General features: G+C 38.3%; 2 protein-coding genes across 2 annotated transcripts; both read right to left on the bottom strand.

Annotated features, from left to right (window-relative positions):
- Positions 1–4,292: 4,292 nt before the first annotated feature.
- On the bottom strand, positions 4,293–5,468 carry LOC112088171. Its single transcript, XM_024158450.1, has 2 exons — positions 4,970–5,468; positions 4,293–4,900 (listed from the first exon to the last, which is right to left on the bottom strand). Exons 1-2 carry the CDS (start codon positions 5,466–5,468, stop codon positions 4,293–4,295), a joined length of 1,107 nt encoding a protein of 368 aa, XP_024014218.1.
- Positions 5,469–16,186: 10,718 nt separating this feature from the next.
- LOC18021991 (synaptotagmin-1) lies at positions 16,187–19,428 on the bottom strand. The gene is made up of 11 exons (XM_006404480.2): positions 19,016–19,428; positions 18,821–18,919; positions 18,671–18,721; positions 18,436–18,559; positions 18,207–18,325; positions 17,995–18,096; positions 17,798–17,872; positions 17,539–17,615; positions 17,199–17,445; positions 16,620–17,105; positions 16,187–16,531 (listed from the first exon to the last, which is right to left on the bottom strand). The coding sequence occupies exons 1-11, from the start codon at positions 19,124–19,126 to the stop codon at positions 16,400–16,402; spliced, it is 1,623 nt and encodes a 540-aa protein (XP_006404543.1). The 5' UTR covers positions 19,127–19,428; the 3' UTR covers positions 16,187–16,399.
- Positions 19,429–19,957: the final 529 nt, after the last annotated feature.

The raw sequence follows: 19,957 nt of genomic DNA, 5'->3' as shown, positions 1-19,957 counted from the left end.
GTAAGCTGAGTATTTGATGAAATGCTCTCAAGCTATTGATCATAAAACTTTTCTCGTATCAATGTTCTGAAAAAAGAAATGTGTATTGTTTTTTCTTCTTAATAAACTACTCCGTTTCCGTTGATAAGAAGACAAGACTTGGGGTGAAAATTTTGCTAGATAGTACATTAATATTCTCCCATGATTCGAACAAAGATTGTAAATCTCGATGTTGCTTATAGAAGAAGTCCTTGTATTTATTGATCTAGATTTTCTTTTTCTACGTGTTTGATGATTTTAATACGGATACTACTGCACCTGCACTACAAGACTTACAGCTGTAAATAATGAGCTGTCAAAAACATAAAGGACAATGGGCTTTCAATGGTAGAACAAAAACCTTTTTGACATCTAACAAAAACTTTATACATCAACTATGTATCGTATCTAGTGACTAAAGTAAATGAATGTCTGCACCTTTCGGAGAATAGAGGAACATAAAAGTCTGTACTCCTAAGTTTAAGGGTAATCAGGTTCAATGATCTCTGTTGTAGAAGTAACATTTTGATTATGCATTCAGAAATTAAATTTTCTGATTTTTAGAAGAGAATGTCATGCACACTATTAAATATTGGTGATGAGTTATCACGATTTCGTTCAAAATTGTCATGTCGTTTAAGCTTTCGGTAACATACTAACTAACATGTATAATGATCGGAAGCTATCCAAAAACTTTAAAAAGAAACGAAACGAAAGACGTGCGTTTTGGAACGTTAATTAAACATTTTAGATCTATAGCATTTTTCTTAGAAAACGGCTCACAATTTTCTATAATGTGCTATGATTCTATGAACATTCATTTATGCGATACTAACTACTAAGCAAGATGATATATATATATATATATATCTATATTTTTTTATGTTTTTCATATAATGTAACGTGTTAATCTTTGTTACGATCCATCTACAAAGTACTTTTTCAGATACATTCAATAATATCATGCGTTAAATCTCATACCTAAAATCAAATTTATTGTGTAATTTATTCATAGCAACTTAGCATTTATTTTTGCCTAGATAAAATCTTCACTCTTGATATTTCACAAATTTCGCCAATGATTAATATCACGGAAAATAAATCGATAACGTTACCCTACTTAGGTGTATGTACGAGGGAAAAAAACAAGAAGCATAGATAGTTGGGATATATTTTTATAAGAGAAGTATATAAATAAAATAAATAAAAAGAGAGAGAATAATAAGAAAGTAGACCGAATCATTGCAAGAAACACAAGCGTGGTCGCTTTTATAATATGAGGGAAGCTCGCTTTTATCACATGCCCATTCCCCTCTCTGAAATTTGTGCTCTCTTTCTTATTATTCTCAATTAAACTTATTCAAGAATATATATATATATACATATATATTTGCATAATCTAAAACCTTATATGAGATTCATCTACAGATAATTGCATTGGATAATGCTAACTTTGAGATATAGACATATAGTGAAATGCGCATAGTAGATACTTAAAAATTGGATTTGTTGTAGGTGGGCTTAGCACAGCCTCCTTTTTGAAATTTCGTTCAGGTCTGTTAGTGAAGTGGAAGCCCAATAAGATCAAAGATCGACAAACCCATGCGCGAAGAGTAAAACGAAGTCGTTCGGGGAGATAACTTTTTCGTATCAAAGGAGCAGCTCGCCACCTCGACATGGATGGGACAGCTCGCCACATCAATGAAGATGAAACAGCTCGCCAGCACGACGTTCTAATAGACGGTCGGTCAGGTCTATCTACCCAGCCGCCCAAGCTACTCTGATCGAGATATAACCTAATTTGAACACTATAAATAGCCCTGTAACTTCATTTATTACGGGATCCGTAATCTGAAATAGAGACAAACATACTCGAGAATTATAATCACAACTCTTACCTCGCTTAGTTGATCTCGTCCAAACAATCCCGAAATATTCACATCGATCTCACCTCTAATTTAAACAAGAATCTCCGAGCTCCATGAGATTGACCGAGAAGATTGAGACGATGAGGCTGGAAAAAAGCGGAGCAGCTAGAGATTGAGACGATGAGGCTGGAGAACTTGGACTTGGTCAAGAATCTTCAGTTCGTTAACGAGGCCAAAATCGAAGCTGAGAAATCGATTGTTACCGAGGTCGTTCGCGCGCAGCATCGGGCTGAAGAGAAGATCGAGACGGAGACCACTCGAATCTGGGCGGACGCTGAAGCCAAGTACCCGGGTCGCATTGATCGGCTGAGGACTCGCATCGCCGAGCAAGAAAGGATGGAGCAGGTGAAGCTTGACCTCGTTCAAGCTCGAGGTACTCTGGAGTGCCTCGATCTTTTGAAGGATCAAGAAATGTCAGAGGCAGAGCTGAAAGCCGAGCTCGAAGCAACGAAGCGCGACTGCGAGCTGAAGCTGGAAAATCTTAGCCTTACCGATCTCGAGGAGGGCGACTTGCCTCCACTTTACCCCAAAACTCCGGATGGTGGTTCAGATCACAACGATGTCGAGGATCGTGAAGATCGTGAGGGCGGTACTCAGCCCGAAGACTAGATCTTGTCTTCTTTATCTTTTATCTTTTTATTTTTCCTCGTTTGTAAGGACCCGACCTAATCTCATTAATGCATACTCTTTTCCCAAAGTATCAGTTCGCAATTTGAATCATTAAAAGATAATAAATTCGAGGTATATTTAAGTAAAGCAAAATGACTAATACGAGGTAAAGACTTGTTTCGAAAAGTAGACTGAGGTAAATAGGAAATCTTTTTAACAGGATAACTGGTGCGAGATAAAACTTAGTTATAGTAGATCAATATTTGCAGAGTAAAACTCGAATTAAGGGAACAATGAGTGCGAGGTGAAACTCGGCTTAAGGAACAATAGATGCGAGGTATGACTCGGCTTAAAAGACATCGGTGCGAGGCATGACTCGGCTTACCCTGTTTTATTTCATTAATCGTGTCCGAATAGTGAGAATGATCTCGACGTAGTTATTCGGGTGATTTAAAAAAGGATGCGGGACTGGTCCCGACTTATTCTCTTATAATCGTAAGGTTTTTGTTCCTTAGGATTTATTAAGAGTTTGCATTGTAGGGAAATGCGTATTAGGAGATCGAACATCTAGCTAGGATATCGATGTAAAGATGTCGATGTAAAAGTTGTTATAAAAAAAAATTTATTAATAGATGTACCTCGTGAGAGGTTGCCTACGTACCCAACAGACTGGGATCAAGCCGATCGTAGTTCACATTCGAGATCTAGCTCGACCGAGTATAGCTCAGTGAGCGTCCTTTTTTTTGTTTTTTTTTAGTAGTAATACCGCTTTATGTTCATCGAGTTCCACGATCGCGGTATCATTTCGCCGTCCATCGTCATCAGCTCGTAAACGCCAGGCTTTACAACGTTGGTGATTTGGTAGGGGCCTTCCCATTTTGCGCCCAGTTTTCCAGCGCGGTATTCTTCGGTATTCTCGAACACCTTTCGAAGGACGAGGTCGCCGGTTTCGAAGTGCTTACCTTTCACGCGTTTGTTGTAGTATCGTGAGATTTGCTGCTGATAATTTTGCATACGTAACAGAGCGTGGTCTCGCTCCTCCTCGAGCATGTCGAGGCTATCTTCATCATTCTTCTGTTCCTTTTCTCGTCTTGTGTCAACATCGTTCTGTTGGTAGACCGACCTCGGCGGGAGCTAAGGCTTCCATGCCGTGAGACAACGAGAAAGGGGTTTTATTCGTCGATCTGCGCGGTGTAGTTCGATGTGATCATAGGACTCCGTCTCACTCGTCTGCCCATAAGCCCTTCTTATCCTCGAGTCACTTTTTGATGCCGTCGAGGATAGTCTTGTTGGTTGCTTCGGCTTGTCCGTTTCCTTGTGGGTATCGCAGTGTTGACTTGCTAAGTCGTATTTTCCATTTTGCACAGAAGTCCTGGGGGCCATTATCGGTGACGATCTCGTAGGGTAGTCCGTGGCGGCAGATGATGTTTTTCCAGACGAAGTTCTTCACGTCGGTTGCTTTGATTTTGGCGTAGGATTCGGCCTCGACCCATTTCGTAAAATAATCAGTGATGGTTAGCATGAATAGTTTTTGTAGGGATCGAGGAAATGGACCCACGATGTCCATTGCCCATCGCATAAAGGGATAAGGTGGCGAGGAAGCAGCCAGAAGCTCGGCTGGTGCGTGGATCATGGGCGCATGTCGTTGACACTGCTCGCAGCGAGCTACGAATCGATCGCAATCGGTAAGCATTGTCGGCCAAAATGACCGTCGTTCTTGATTTTTAGAGCGAGAGCTCAACCGTTGGAGTGATTTCCACACGCGCCTTCATGTGTTTCTCGCATGACATCGAGCGTCTCCTCACCATGCAAACAGTTGAGCAGGTCGCCGGTAGAGCTCCAACCATAGAGGTCGCCATGTGACTGAATGTATTTGGCGCTTCGAACTTTTAAACGCCTCGCTGCCCATCGATCAGGTGGGACTTGGGCATCTGTTATGTAGAGTAAGATTTCAATCCTCCAGTCTTCGGTTGCTGGCTCTTGTTCGGTGGGCTCATCGATGACCTCAGGGGGAGGTAAGACGATGCTGGGGGAATCGATGCTTTTGACCGGGATCACGCGGCTTTGATACGATTCGGACGTCGATGCGAGGGCGGCTAGTGCGTCTGCCGAGGTGTTGTCACTCCTCGGAATTCTGGTGAGTGAGAAAAATTTGAAGCGATCAGTGAGGCTCTTGACGGGTTTAAGAGACAAGTCCATCCGGTCGTTTCTGGTGTCGTAGTCGCCGCTGTATTGGCTGGCAACGAGTTGGGAGTCGCAGAAAGCTTCGATTTTCTTGACCCCGATACCTTGGGCTAGACAAAGTCCTGCGAGTAAAGCCTCGTATTCTGCTTCATTATTCGAGGCTGGAAATTCGAGCCGGAACGATTACTCCAATATCTCTTTCGTCGGAGACTCTAGTCGGATGCCAATACCTGCGCCTCGAGATGAAGAGGATCCGTCGACGTACAAGGACCACTTCTCATCGGGTAGGTCGGTCTGGATTAGCTCTGGCGGAAGCTCTACCAGAAAATCCGCAAGGACCTGCGGTTTGGCACTTGTCTTATTGCGATATTCAATATCGTACTCTGTCAGCTCGACAGCCCACTTTTCCATGCGACTTGACTGGCTCGGGCTGTGCAGTATCGTTCGAAGTGGTTGATTGGTCAAGACGACGACTGAATGGGATTGAAAGTAGGGTCGTAGCTTTCTAGCGGACATGATGACCGCGAGCGCGAGTTTCTCCAAAGTCGAATACCGTTTTTCTGTGTCGTCCAGAGTTTTACTAACGTAGAAAATCGGTTTCTGCTCGCCTCGATCTTCTTTGACTAAGATGCCGCTTACCGCTGAGCTCGACACAGCGATGTAGAGGTAGAGAGTTTCGCCCGTTTCAGGTTTTGCTAAAATTTGAGGGTTGGCGAGGTATTCCTTCATTTGTTGGAAAGCTTTTTCACACTTGTTATCCCATTCGAAACGCTTGTTGCCTCGGAGGAGCTGATAGAACAGGAGACATTTATCTGTCGATCGAGAGATGAATCGGTTAAGCGCTGCGATCCGGTCGGTGAGACGTTGAACCTCGTGAGTGTTGCGAGGTGATGGGAGATTGATTAGGGCATCGATCTGTTTCGGATTTGCCTCGATTCCTCGCTTAGTGACGATGTAGCCGAGGAATTCTCCGGGAGTTACCCGGATTGAGCTTCATCTGGTACTGATTTAAGACGGTGAAGCAAGCTTGCAGATGACCGATGTGATCACCGGCGGTGAGTGATTTCACCAGCATGTCGTCGATGTAGACCTCCATTGTTCGTCCTAACTGCTCGGCGAACATGTGATTGACTAATCGTTGGTACGTTGCGCCCGCGTTTTTCAAACCGAACGGCATTACCTTATAACAATAGGTTCCTCGATCGGTGATGAAAGACGTCTTTTCACGATCGCCGGGATGCATCGTGATTTGATTATAACCAGTGTTTTTAAATTTGGACCGGACCGGCGGTCAGACCAGGTTGGACCACGAACCGGAAGTGTAGCCGGGTTGAGTCGAAAACCAGATTGAACCGTCAAAAACCGGAAATTAGATAAATCGATAAACCGTATTAAACCGAGTTTAACTAAAAAAACTTAAATCATATTTTTTTTACGTTTTTTAAAAGGTAACAAGTCAATTTGATTTTTGTTTATTTATTTTTACTTTAAAAATAAAAGATAAGGTTTCTAAATATTTGACCAAAAAAAAAAAAAGGTTTCTAAATCATAACTCTTCTATACTTCTTTTGGTTTTTTTTTTTAAATCCAAATATAATTATTTGAAAAAATTTATCAAACCCGGTTGAACCTGGTCTAACCATACTAACCCATGACCCAAAAACGTTCCCGGTTCGGTCAGCGGTCCGGTTTTAAAAACATTGATTATAACCGGAGAAAGCGTCCATAAATGACAGGAGTTCGTTTCCTGCAGTTGCCTTGACGATTCGATCGATGTGTGGCAAGGGGAAACTATCCTTGGGGCACGCCTTGTTGAGATCGGTGAAGTCCACGCAGATTCGCCAGTTGCCATTTTTCTTTTTGACGACAACTGGGTTTGCTAACCACTCCAAATATTTAACCTCGACGATCGAGCCAGCCTTTGACAGACGTTCGACCTCATCATTAACAGCTTGCGCCTTTTCTGGACCAAACTTTCTCCGCTTTTGCTTGATTGGCTTAAACGTAGGGTCGATGTTGAGCTCGTGACTTGTTATCGCGGGATCGATTCCAGGCATATCACGTACTGACCAGGCAAACGTCGATGCATTTCGGCGAAGAAGTCGTATGAGTTCAACCTTGATCTCTTCCTTTAGGTCATCTCCGATTCCTACGCATCGTTCGGGATCGCTTTCGTCGATGTTTACTTGGACGACGAGCTCCTGCTTTGGTCTTTCTTGAGATGGCAAATTGACTTGAGTTACGGGTAAAATCGTAAGACACACCTTGGCTGGGACCATGGATTTGAATCGAAGCTTGTGCTCGGCGGCGAAGTAGAGTCTCGATATCTCTTGAGAGCCTCGAGTGGTTTTGACCCCGAATACGGTTGGGAACTTGAGGCTTGATGATAAGTTGATGGCACCGCCTTCATGGATTGTAGCCAGGGTGTTCCCAGAATTACGTTATAGATGGCAGGTTTGTCGATGACGACAAATTTGACTAGACGTGTTGTCTTCGCCGCGTAGACCGGGAGTCTGATTGTTCCGATCGAGTAGACCGTGTCTCCGTCGAATCCGGTGAGTGGCTTAACCGAGGACTTGAGGTGGTGGTTCGCTAGTTTCATTTTGTCGAGTGTTTCTTTGAAAATCAGGTCGACCGAGCTCCCAGTATCAACCAGTATCCGAGACACTTCGCAATCTGCGATCCGTAGCTCGACCAGAAGAGGATCGTTGTGTGGCATGTCGACTCCTTCCGTGTCGGCCTCGGTGAACGTGATTGCATCGCTATCGGCGGTCTTGGGGCTTTTGACTTGCCATTTTTGTGTGAGCATGACCTGGCGGGCGTACTTTTTTATCGACCTGACGGAATTGTTGCACGTCGATAGGCCTCCCATGATAAAGAACACCTTCTTTTGAGATGCCGGAGGAGTGTCACCTCGTGGTTGGTTACCTCGGTCTCTCTTTGCGAGATCGTCGTTGGATCGTTCGTTCTTTGGGGGAGCCGTTGGTGGATCTTCGTTGTTTCGAGGCGCGGTGTTTTGGGGCTGGTTTGCTATTGCGATCTCCCCCTTTCGATATTTGGCAAGCAAATAGGCCTGTAGTTCGCGACACATCGCTGTCGGTGACCGTACTTGTTGTGATAATCGCAGAAAGGTCGTGTCTCCCCGCAATCTTCTCGTTGCCAGGTGTTCGATTGGTTTTGATACTGGCAATTTTGTTGTTGTTGAGTGCTGATGTTGTACGTCGCTCCTCGGCGATTGTCACCTCCATAGTTATTGTCGAGGTGTTGTCGAGGTTCTTGACAATCTTGTTTGGGGGTTTCTTTGTGAGGTTGCTGCTTCGGCGTCTCTTTTGCTGGTGATGCGATCTCTTTTTCTTCCTCGTCCTCGATATATAAGGTGGCACGGTGAAGCGCGTCTTCGAGAGTTCGGGGTTTGCTGAACTTGAGGCTGTCCCGAAACTTCGAATTGATTCGCAGGGCATTTCGAAGAGCTGGCAGCGATGCTTCGTCAGTCACGGTGATCCGAGAAACGATCGCATTGAACCTGCCGATGAAAGACCGAAGGGATTCTTTTTCGCCTTGTTTGATCTGGTAGAGGTTGGCGCTGGAAACTGCGCCTTGGATATACATCATGTACCTCTTGAGGAATGCGGTCGACAACGCTTGGTAGCTGTCAATCGAGTTCACTTTTAACTTGGAGAACCACACGAGGGCTGCACCGCTGAGATTTTCAACGAACAGTTGTCAGAAGCCTGCATCTTTCTCCTCGGGGGTGAATCGTGCTCGGCCCATTTGAATGCTGAACGTGGTCATGAATTGGCTTGGGTCCGAGTTGCCTGTATACGTCGGGAGGTTGAACTTCACTTGAGTTCTTATCGGGAAATCGGTGATTCGGGTCGTGAACGGTGTGCTTTGGCTTTCTTTCAACACACGGTCGATCTCAGGTGCCGAGCTAGTTGCTTGATGTACAAGCGAGGTCATGGCTCGCAATTTGGCTCTCATTTCGAGCATTTCTTCGTCTTGCTGCGAGTTTCTTATCTGAAGCCGACGTGTTTCGTGTTCGGGAGCCCCGATGTTCACCTCATCGCAGTTCGAGGTTGGATGATTTTCTGTTGTTGGTGGTGCGGGTGAGTCTCCGAATAAGGCGCGCTGTACGCGCTGAATTTCTTGGGCTCGTCTCTCTGGGGCTTGGGTCTCTGATGAGTGTAATATGTTGACTTGATCTTGACAAGAAAGTTGTGCCGCGGCGAGCTCATTCAGGCGAGCGCTTGTCTGATGATTCAGTTCTTCCATTCGAGCCATCATTGTCGCAAATAATGTTGCGACATCAGCAGGAGCTGGCGTGCCTCGGTTTACGTCTTGCGCTTCTGGGTGCGGGGTTGCGTTTTCCACAGGATTCATCGTTGGTGATTGCCTATTCGAGGTCTCTGGATTGTTAACCGGTGATGTGTGAAGTCCCTCCTCGGCTGTAGTTGAGATAGGTAGACTAGTCGTCTTGTTGATTTGAATTCCTGACATTATCGAGCTCCTCTTTGCGTAGAAAGAAATCTCTTAGCCCCACGGTGGGCGCCAATTGTTGTATTGTATCCGCACACGAGGTCACTTTGGTAAATGTATCTAGGTTGAGCTCGGAGATTTTTGTGTAAGATAGAGGTGAGATCGATGTGAATATTTCGGGATTGTTTGGACGAGGTCAACTAAGCGAAGTAAGAGTTGTGATTATAATTCTCGAATATGTTTGTCTCTATTTCAGATTACGGATCCCGTAATAAATGAAGTTACATGGCTATTTATAGTGTTCAAATTAGGATACATCTCGGTCAGAGTAGCTTGGACGGCTGGGTAGATAGACCTGACCGACCGTCTATTAGAACGTCGTGCTGGCGAGCTGTTTCATCTTCGTTGATGTGGCGAGCTGTCCCATCTATGTAAAAGGTTATCTCCCTGAATGACTTCGTTTTATTCTTCGCGCATGGGTTTGTCAATCTTTGATCTTTGATCTTTGATCTTAGATCTTAACGGGCCTGAACGAAATTACAAAAAGGGGCTGTGCTCAGCCCACCTACAATAGGATTATTTGGTAATATGTAGAAATATATATAAAGTGAATAATTATCTCATTATAAATTTATTTATTACTCACGCAATTTTACGTAATCTTTAGACTATTATGTTATTTGTTGTTTTTTGCTTTAAGTTAGTTTGGTAGGTAAGTTAATTTGTTCGTTTAAGAGTTATACTGCTTCGTATAATCTTTTCAATTTTCAGAAATCTATAATTCTGCATTATCAACCAATCTATATAAGTATATCATCTAAAATATTGATAGTTGAAATGAAAATAAACCCAAGCCCCAAGCTACTCATGTTATAGTATTATGATTGGCGTTATAGCTACACTTTTACTTAATGCACTACTGACTGTAGTCAAATTAACTTAAAACCCCAAAAATAATGTTTTGAACTCGATTAATCTCTTAAGAGTTGCATGTTGTGAATATGTGAAAGTACCCAATATTCATCTATATGAGAGGAATGCTTAAAATTTATAGTAGATCTATTTGTCATTTAACTGTCGATAGCATATAAGTAACTGCTTACGGCAAACCAATACAAACAAGTAGACAGCCACAGCACAAAGCCAAACACAATTTGAATGCGTCATGTGGTCTCAAAAACAGACATCTTTTGTTTATTGATGCGTATAATAATATTTTATGTTCTGTTGCAAATGCATTGACCCCAAACACAAAACATTTATACGAAAACGATTAAATTTAAGTCTACTGTCTTTTTCCAAGTGAACGTTGTTTCTTTTTTTAGATTCTCCTCATCAGTCCAAGTACTAAGAAGAAAAATATTTTACTTGTGCGCTGTTTGTTGATATTATCTTACGGTAGATATTGATAATATTAACTAAGGGAGGGGGGTGTTAACCTTTCATGACCTCATTCAGGTGCTTCCCCTGATGCTAATATTATGTGAGAAGTTAGAAATTTTATAATTTGTATATATTTAATAAATAATCATGATGGTGATTTATAATGCTCTGTAATCATCAATTTATATATAACAACATAGTTGAATTTAGAAGTAACTTGTTGCATCATTTCATACACATTTAGACATTTTTTATTTATTTACGACCCTATATCATATCTCATAATGGGTTTGTCTTTTCAATAATTATAATAGAATAAAACAAAAAAAAAACATTGCTAGGACTTGGAAATAATGACTAAATAGCATGCATGAGTCTTTTCCTCTTATTTTATTATTATAATTAATATTCTTTGCAAATATTTAAAAATCAAGGCTAACTAACTGAAAAAGCTTGTTCTTTTCTGATAGAACTTCTTCCATTTTGTCAATATAGTAATGAATGTTAATAAAAAAGAAGAAGATATAACTGCTAATTTATAAGATTAACTAACCATGAATTACTTTAGTGATTGATTCGAAGATATGTTGTTGAATTTGTTTTAGAAAAATATTTAAAAGCGTTGGTAAGTAAGTGTATATATTACTGTATTTTCATAATAATAAATTTAAAACATGGGTGTAATTTCACAAGTAGTAATGTGCATCGTAACTTCGTAAAACGAGGCTACGCATTGAGTGTGAGGGCAGATGCATAAGCATAAGGCACGCTTTCCTTCTTTGTTTTTTGCTTAAAATTGCTAATGCTTAAGAGATGGAGAGAACAATTTCAAATTAGCACTTTATTTTCTGATCTCTTTTATCTCCTTCATCATAAATATACATAATACTCCCTCCTCCGTTCCCCATTTTATTTATTGCGACAGCTATTCATAGAACTCGGCATTTATTTAGCTGAAAAAGAGAGAAAAGCGGAGTATTAGTTATAGAACTTTTTGTTGTGTGTGTATACAAAAGAAAAGTGCTTATCTTATCAGTAAGGTAAATATGAATAAAGAGTTTGAGTTTGTTTTCTTTGGTCTGAAACTGATTAGACCGGGTCAAACTAAAGCTTCTTTTTGATCATTTTTTTAGGCTATAAATGTTAATATTGCCTCCTGTGCCACGCCTTTTAGCACTTACCATAAAGACAGAGAACAACAAATGTTCCATCATAATTTAGATTCCCATTGTTTGTCATCAACTACAATCATTTGAAATAATATACTGTTATATACTTGTTTTATTTCTCATAGAAAAATCTTTTATATTAATTTATTTTACATAAGTTTCAAAGATATTGGGTTGTAATGCAACCCATGTCCTAAATTTTCTTAAACATTTTTGAGATGGATTCATTTCCTGTAGAATGAAATTATACGCAACTGCCTCTACTATATCTAAGACAGTGAAGCTGATCAAAATGACGAATCTTATACCAATTAATTTCCATATCGTTTTTTACAAAATTGTTTTAAATATTTTGTTGGCTTGACTTAGGATATCTCCAACCCAACTCTATCTCTTCCTCCAAATGTTATTTTGGAGGAAATTTTTCTTCAACTCTACTTCATTTTCACCTGCAAAATGGAGAAATGCCATTTTTTCTTCCAAATATAGAGTAACTTCATTTTCAACTCCATTTTGCAGATGATTAGTCCTTTACTTTTCATTAATTCTTAAAATTATATTTTTTATTTATAATTTAATTCTTTATATTATATATATGTAATTTAAATTATAAATTTATAGATCTAAAATTTGAGAACAGAAACTAAAAAATATAAGAAGATTAGCTGAAACTAGAAATAACATAAAATTAAAATGTACTTTGTTTTATTATTTTAAATAGTATGTAGTATTGTTTGTATATTATAATAGTTGAATTTAAAATAATATTATAATTTTTAGAAGTTTTAATTTAAAAAATAAATGGGTTCATTTGTAATTTTATAAATAAAGTACATTATTAGTAACTAATAATAAAATAAAAATAAATAATATACTAAGAATATTGATTTTGGAGTTGAAAATGAAAGAATACATTGGAGAGAAATCTAACTCCATTTGCAGTTCCTCCATTTTAAAGATAAAAATAGAAAAATACATTGGAGATGCTCTTAGGCAAAATTGTATCCTATCACTAAACCCTAAACATTTCGATAGTGCATAAGATAAGATGGTTTATGCTTTAAGAAATCATCCACATGCATTCTAATCGAAATATTTATGGTTATTAAGATGGATATGTTCTAAACCTATGATAGGATCAAATAGTATATATTATCTTCAAACATTGATGGAAACTCTTCATTTCCACTCGTAATGGATTATTTAGATGGTGCTTAGCATAAAATCTCTATGGTGTTAATCTACTTTATAGAATTACTGGTTACAGTTACGGAAAAATGTCTAATAAAATATGAATAATAAGCCATTATTTATTTATCAATTAATATTTGATGTAAAAAATCTAGAAATTTATTTTATAAAACGGAGGGAATAACTAAGTTGTTTAAACCTCGTGATACCTTATTCTTTAATTCCTACATAATTTTTTGTTATCAAAGTATTTAGTTATGATCTCAATAAGCCAATCTAACGATCGATGTAATCACAATTTTGGAGTCATAAGGTTTAAAAACTAAGAAATAACAAGTTCAATTGGTGACACAAAATAGTAAAAAAAAAAATTAACAGAAAAGAATAACGATACAAAATGGTAGGATAGTTATATAAGCGGTAAGACAAAAAAAAATTAAAAGTAGTAAGAAAATAATGGCCCCCCGAAAATAATTGACATTAAAAGTATTTACGTGTTTTGAAAATTCAAACCCGACCATAACATATATCTATTCTATTAAAACAAAAACTTTTTTTAGTGTTTTCATCTAAACATTTTTACTTTTTTTTTTCAAAAAAAAATTATTAGAAACTGTTTTAAAATTATCTCATTTTGTTACAATATTATTCTTTAAAAAATATATCTTTTATACATAAATCTAATTTCGAAAATAAATATTAATTTACATAACTAAAGATTTAATCAATATAGATTATATTTAATTTAAAATTTAAATATTTTAAAAAGTTTGAAATTCAATTTAATTCTAAAAATTTAGATATTAATTTTAATTACTTTAGACTTTCTTAAATATAGTTAAATTTAATTTAATATTTGAAATTTAAATAATATTTTCATAATAACACATATGATTAATAAATATATTATTGTATTTTTTAACAATAATCAATCAGTCTAAAATTTCACATATTGAAAATTAATAAATATGTATATTATATGGAAAATTGATGGGACGAATTAGATTTTTTTTTATAGTTGTGGTCTTATGAGAGTTATGTTATCAAAACATGCAAAATATTAAGCTAAAAATTATTTGAAAATTAATTATGTTTCTATAACTATTTGATTAATAGAATGACCGAGTTATAATTATATTTTTATAATAACTGTCCTTTTTTATTAATAGAATGATTGGATTATAATTATATTTTTATCATTGTGGTCATAATAATACTAAAAAAATAAAATTAAAAAACAATTTATCTCTAAACAAAAAAAATTTCCTGTCATTTATTTAAAAAATTATATCTATAAAGAAAATATAAATTACATTAAAACATTTGATTAGTAAAAAAAAGTCTCCTGCATATGTACATGATAAAATCTAGTTGAGTTTTATTCTTAGCTCGAAAAAAATCTGTTTAAAACATTACCCTCAGCCATAACAGACTCAATCCATGAAGCGGTCTATTAGACTCTTATTCCAAAAACGCTTAATAAGCTTAAATAGTTTGAAGTAGGAAGGTCTATTCACTATGCTTCTTAACTTTTATAACAAGGTTATTTAATTATTGATATCTAATTGTCATTTATTTCCTTTTTAACATTAAAATCCTTTTTATTATATTTAATTATATTTCATATACTAATAATAAATATAAATAAATATGTATTAAATACATCTTTATTTATAGTTTTGCTGATATGGACACCCTAGATGGAGAAAAACTTTCCTATTATATAATAGATTGTGGTTTTTGTTTTGTTTTTTGTTTTTTGTTTTTTTTTTTTTAGAAACTTGTCTTGTTTTTACACTCTAGTTTTTTCTCTTTTTGGGGATCGAAGCTCTCTCTCTAGAGTTACAAAGTTATATTCAACTAAAATATTAGTTTTTAGAAATGCCTATATCTTGGCCATCTTTCTTTTCAAAGTCGAATTTTTCTTGGATCACCTCACTAAAATAGTAAAAGCTAAAAGTGTAGGGAGGAAAAAAACCCATATTTTTTTCCTTATCTTTTTATTTTACTTCATCAGCTCTACTTCATGGGGGTAAAACGATAGGAACACAATAAATGTTTGACTTTAAATAGCCCACAACAACCACACTTTGGTTGCTATTCGGTAATGGATTTTCTTCTCTGTACAGATCTTTGTTGACGACTAAACCCAAGCAACTTCCAACTGCGCCAACTAGAAAACTCAGACTTGAGCAATAGGTTTCGACTTGGTGTGCGAGTCAGCGAAAGTGGTTGGTGACCTTGAGAGAGGTGAATTGAGTTACCAGCTACTGAAACGATTCACTGACTTTATATGATTGAGCCAAAAAAGCATTTCTATCTGTGCGGAAGTTGTAACCCCTCTTTCGCTTTGGTCATAATAGAAACATAACCGAATAGCATAAAAGAGAAAAGTCGAGGAAGACAGAAAAATAATCCAAAAAAGCAGACTTTGCAAATCAGATGTTGATTTTAAGAGCTTAAACAAACCGCTTTGAAACTCGCTATGAAACTATACATCAACAAATCACTTCACAAATAACTAATTAAATATATAGATAGTTTGAAATAGGAATGTCTCCATCCGCCAGAATACGACCAATACCTGCCTAAACTTTTCTGAATAATATGAATTCGGGCCTGAGAATTTTAAGTGTCCAAATCCATATTTGAACTCTTAATTATTTGAAAATTTATATCTAAACTATTTTGTTTTTGGGCGATCCCAACATTGACTATTATCACATTAGTCAATATGTATATACCGTTAACAGAAATGAGTCTGGTGCCACGCCTACTGTCCGTTGTTATGAATTGACGTCGTTTAAGGGGATACAAAATTTGAAACAAATGGGTTTTATCTGAGTTATAAAAAGAAATTGGGCCAAATCTCAAAAAAAAGTCGTTTTGAAAACAAAATTAAAAGTAAAAAAAAGAATCTCTCGATTGCTCCCAACAAATCGACTGTCATCGAAGCAAAAATTACCTTCTTCACTTGGTGGCTGAAAATGCTTTTAATAGCCCACAACCACCACACTTTGGTTGCTATTCTAACTAGAAAACTCAGACAAGAGCACTCAGACAAGAGCAGTAGGTTTCGTCTTGGTGTGCAAGCCAGCGGAAGTGGTTGGTGACCTTGAGAGAGGTGAATTGAGTTACCAGCTACAGGTACTATTTACAGACTTTATATTATTGAGCCAAAAAAGCATTTCTATGCGGGCGGAAGATGCAACCCCTTTTGACTTGGTCATAATAGAAACATAATCGAATAGCATAGAAGAGAGAAGTTGAAGAAGACAGAAAACAAAGAATCCAAAAAAAAAAAAGCGGACTTTGCAAATCAGATGTTGGTTTTAAGAGTTTTAAGCCCATTTTGTACAACAACAACACTGAGTTTTTAAACAACATCAAACCAATTCTCCCTTTAGTTTAGTTTGGTCTGGAATCGAATCGAAACAGGAATCACGAGGCAGTTCGCCACTCAAGCTCGATTTGGATCTTTCCATTCTTCGAATCAATAAGGTGAAACTTCTGGTTCATCCTTTTGTTGTTCACCACATCCACCACCGGAATATCCACGTAACCCAGTGTTTCCTGCCCATATCAACAACCAACTTTTAGTTTTAGAAAAGCCAAACCCACTTTGTTAGTGTTACACTGATGAGTTTTGAGTTTGCGTTACCTTGGGATGCAAGAGACCTATCCTGGACGAGGTGCTCAGCACTTCGACGTGCAGCTTCTCTCGGATTGGAGGCTCCTCGAGCATGAAGGTGAACTCCTCTTCCCACCTTGGGTCTCTGTTCTTCTTCACGTGTTTGGTTTTCCTCTCTTCCCCTTTGAAATAGATGCGTACGTAAGGATTGGTGTGGTGCTTTCCTTCAACGTCTTCAGCCGAATGCACTATCACCACAAGCATTCCTCCAGTCGCCGGTGTGCCTTCTGGAGCCTTCTGCACGGATTGCGATTCTTCAAATCCTTTCGGCATTTCTTCCTCCGTGAATGGCTTATACGAGAGCTCAACCTCCAGCTTCCCCCTATACTTGTCAGGCTGCCCATCTTCACCGCCCTCCAGAGTCTTACGCAGTTCCAAGGTGAAGCTTTTATGCTCGTCAGGCACCATTTCTTTCAGCGCTAACACATTCATACCCATCTTATCGTGCTTCCCAACCTGCATGCAGGAGAAACAAAATATATTAACAGAAAGAAACATATATGTATCCTACCTACTCCATTTCACCATGGCATGGAATGGCTTCTTTACCTGTTCCCAGTCATACACATTGAACTCTAGAATCTGCGTCTGGGGATCTCTGACCGAGAATTTGAACTCCTCATTCCATTCAGGATTCAAATTCTTGTGTTTCACAGTTGTCTTCTTAGAAGGGATCTTATCTTCAGAGAGCTTGATTTTCACGTATGGGTCTGCCCCACCCATCAAATCTTTTTTCCTCAGCCCAACAGCCTTCACGACTTTCACATGGACGATTCCAACAGGCCTTCTAAACGCTCTGCAGATTACAAATTAAGATTTTGCTAAGCAACAATGAAGGTTTAAGTCATGGGTTGCTTATTTAAAGCAGAAATAAGGCGGAATGGCATACTTGGCAGGGTCAAGGATTGGAACTACAAGGGTCTTAGGCCAGAGATACATGTTTGCAACTTGATCCTTGATTTGCTCCTGAAACAATTAACGCCGCCATTGATTAGTAAATGAAAGTTTGATCCAGCAGATACGTAAGAGCTAAAAGACCAAACCACTTTCACCAAATAAGAGTTTGAATCTCCAGATACATACATATCAATTTCTGAGTCAAACAAGTCAGGATTCTGAATGATGATATGTAAGAGAAAGATATTAACCTGGACGAATCTGTAGAGGCCAGGGATTGACATAAGATCTGCTCCACCAAGCTTCAGCCCAAAATCAACGTGTGGCTGCCATAGTAGCAAGGAATGGTCAACAACACAAAAGCTGTACCAAAGATCTGATAAAGAAGCTGACTGACTACTACATACAAAAAAAAAGACTCTATATTGAAATCGGTTGAATCACATACCTTCTCCATAAGAGACACATAAATGCTGGCAAAACAAGGGAAACTTGGGACTAATGGCTTGAGAGTGATACGAGGCTGGGCAAAAACTTGTAAATCGACCACCTGAGGAAATGGCATGTGAGTATTGTATAAGGGACAACGATGATTGCTAATATTAAGTAGATCTTTCCTTGGTTTTAGGTTGCATAGGCACTAGCAGGATATCTAACTACCTGAACTGTTGCCTTGAAGCCAAATGCCTTGATAGCAACCAAGATATTGGGATTTGCGGCCCATTTCAAGCATGGTTCCATAATCAACTCTTTCTCATCCGTGAGATAAACTTTCATCCCTGCAAAGAGAAGAATAATAATCGTAAGTCCAAGACCAATTCCCCTCCAGCTCTTAGGTGGAATATGACATTCAAGGATGATAAAAAAGAGGAAAAAACAATTAACCTACCTTGAAATGTAGGAGGTAAAGAACCAAGTGTAAGAGTTTCAAATTCAACAGAGTCAATCTTGTACTTAGGTATCTGCTCCTCGATGATGGGCTTTGCTATATTCTTTGCAGTCTTACAGATGGCCTAGAGGGATAATTGGAGAGACCAAATACTCAAAATCTAGGAAACGAAACACAAGTATGACAGAGAAGATAAGCAGGAGCAAAGTTTAATTAGTTCAAGGTTTGCAGGAACCTTGTCGAGATAAGGCCACATGTACTCGATAAATCTGTTAATCCAGTCAACCTGGTAGACAAGGAAGATATACAAGGAAAATCATGAGAGGCAGAGAGAGCAGAAGAAGAAGATAGAAGAAGAATGTAGAAGATTGCGGGTATCACATACACGATCGAAGTCCGGATTCTTAACCCAAGGAGGTATATCTGGAAGCATCCTTAGCATAGCTTTGGGGTCTTGCTCAGCTATGGATTGAATTTGAGGATCCTAGAATAAAGCATACACAGATGTAGTTGTTCAATCCATTTGCTGATTTTCACAAAACAAAAACAAAAAATGGGAAAAGGAATCAGAGAAGAGGACCTTGACGTCGTTGGGCTGCAAGTAGACGAAAAGTAAGTATCCAATAACAAGTCCCATGGAAATCCCAACTCCAAATCCGCAAAACCCTAGAATAGTGCTGAAGAAACCCATCTTTTTTTGGACTGAATCAGATCAAAGCAGACAAAACCCTAAGAAAAGAGATCCCGATCAGGAAGGAATGTATATTCTTCCGAGAAGATATGATTAAAACCTCCCTTGCTTTTTAACGTGGCAGCTCTCCGATCTGTGGTAGAATTACAGAGATGATTGGTTTCTATTTTGACTAATCGGAAGATTGACTGAGATCCATGGACGTGGAAATTGGTGGAGATGAACAGATGTCGCCACAATCTCGTCAAAGCGCTACCAAAGCAATATCTTTCCTCTATGTGTGTGTGTGAGTGCAAAAGACAAACGCTCTCTCTCTCTCTCGTTTGTTTTATTTTTATCATTTTTTTATTTTATTTTGATAGTTTGTAATAAAATTATTATCAAATTTTATTTATTTATTATTTAGGATTATTCTGTATTCGAATTCGCCTCTTTGGGGAAAGAAACCAATCTCTTTCTTTCGTGATACGGTTTCTTAACAGATTGATGCTACTAGTACTACTAAATAATTAAAGAAAATCGCACTCCATCTCTCAGAACTTTCCACTTTTAATAACATGTTTTGACCCCATCCCAATCACTTACATGATACACCTCTCAACTAATACGGCAATTTTATGGTTATTTGTTCACAAAAGCATATGTATAATGTAACTAAGAAAATGACTTAATATGAGCAGTAAAGCATCTGAATCTGACCCAAATGTAAAAGTTTTGAAATTGAAGGGTCTCGACTGAAACATGACCTAAATATGAGCAGTAAACATCTGATCCTGGGCCAACGTATGTGGGCCAAGGCTAACAATCGATGGGAGCCCATAATCACATGAC

This window comes from Eutrema salsugineum, unplaced genomic scaffold (genome assembly GCF_000478725.1).
Source record: "Eutrema salsugineum unplaced genomic scaffold, Eutsalg1_0 scaffold_15, whole genome shotgun sequence".
Lineage (NCBI taxonomy): Eukaryota > Viridiplantae > Streptophyta > Magnoliopsida > Brassicales > Brassicaceae > Eutrema > Eutrema salsugineum.
Note: the sequence above shows the minus strand (reverse complement) of the source record. Positions and strands in the feature narration are given on the sequence as shown.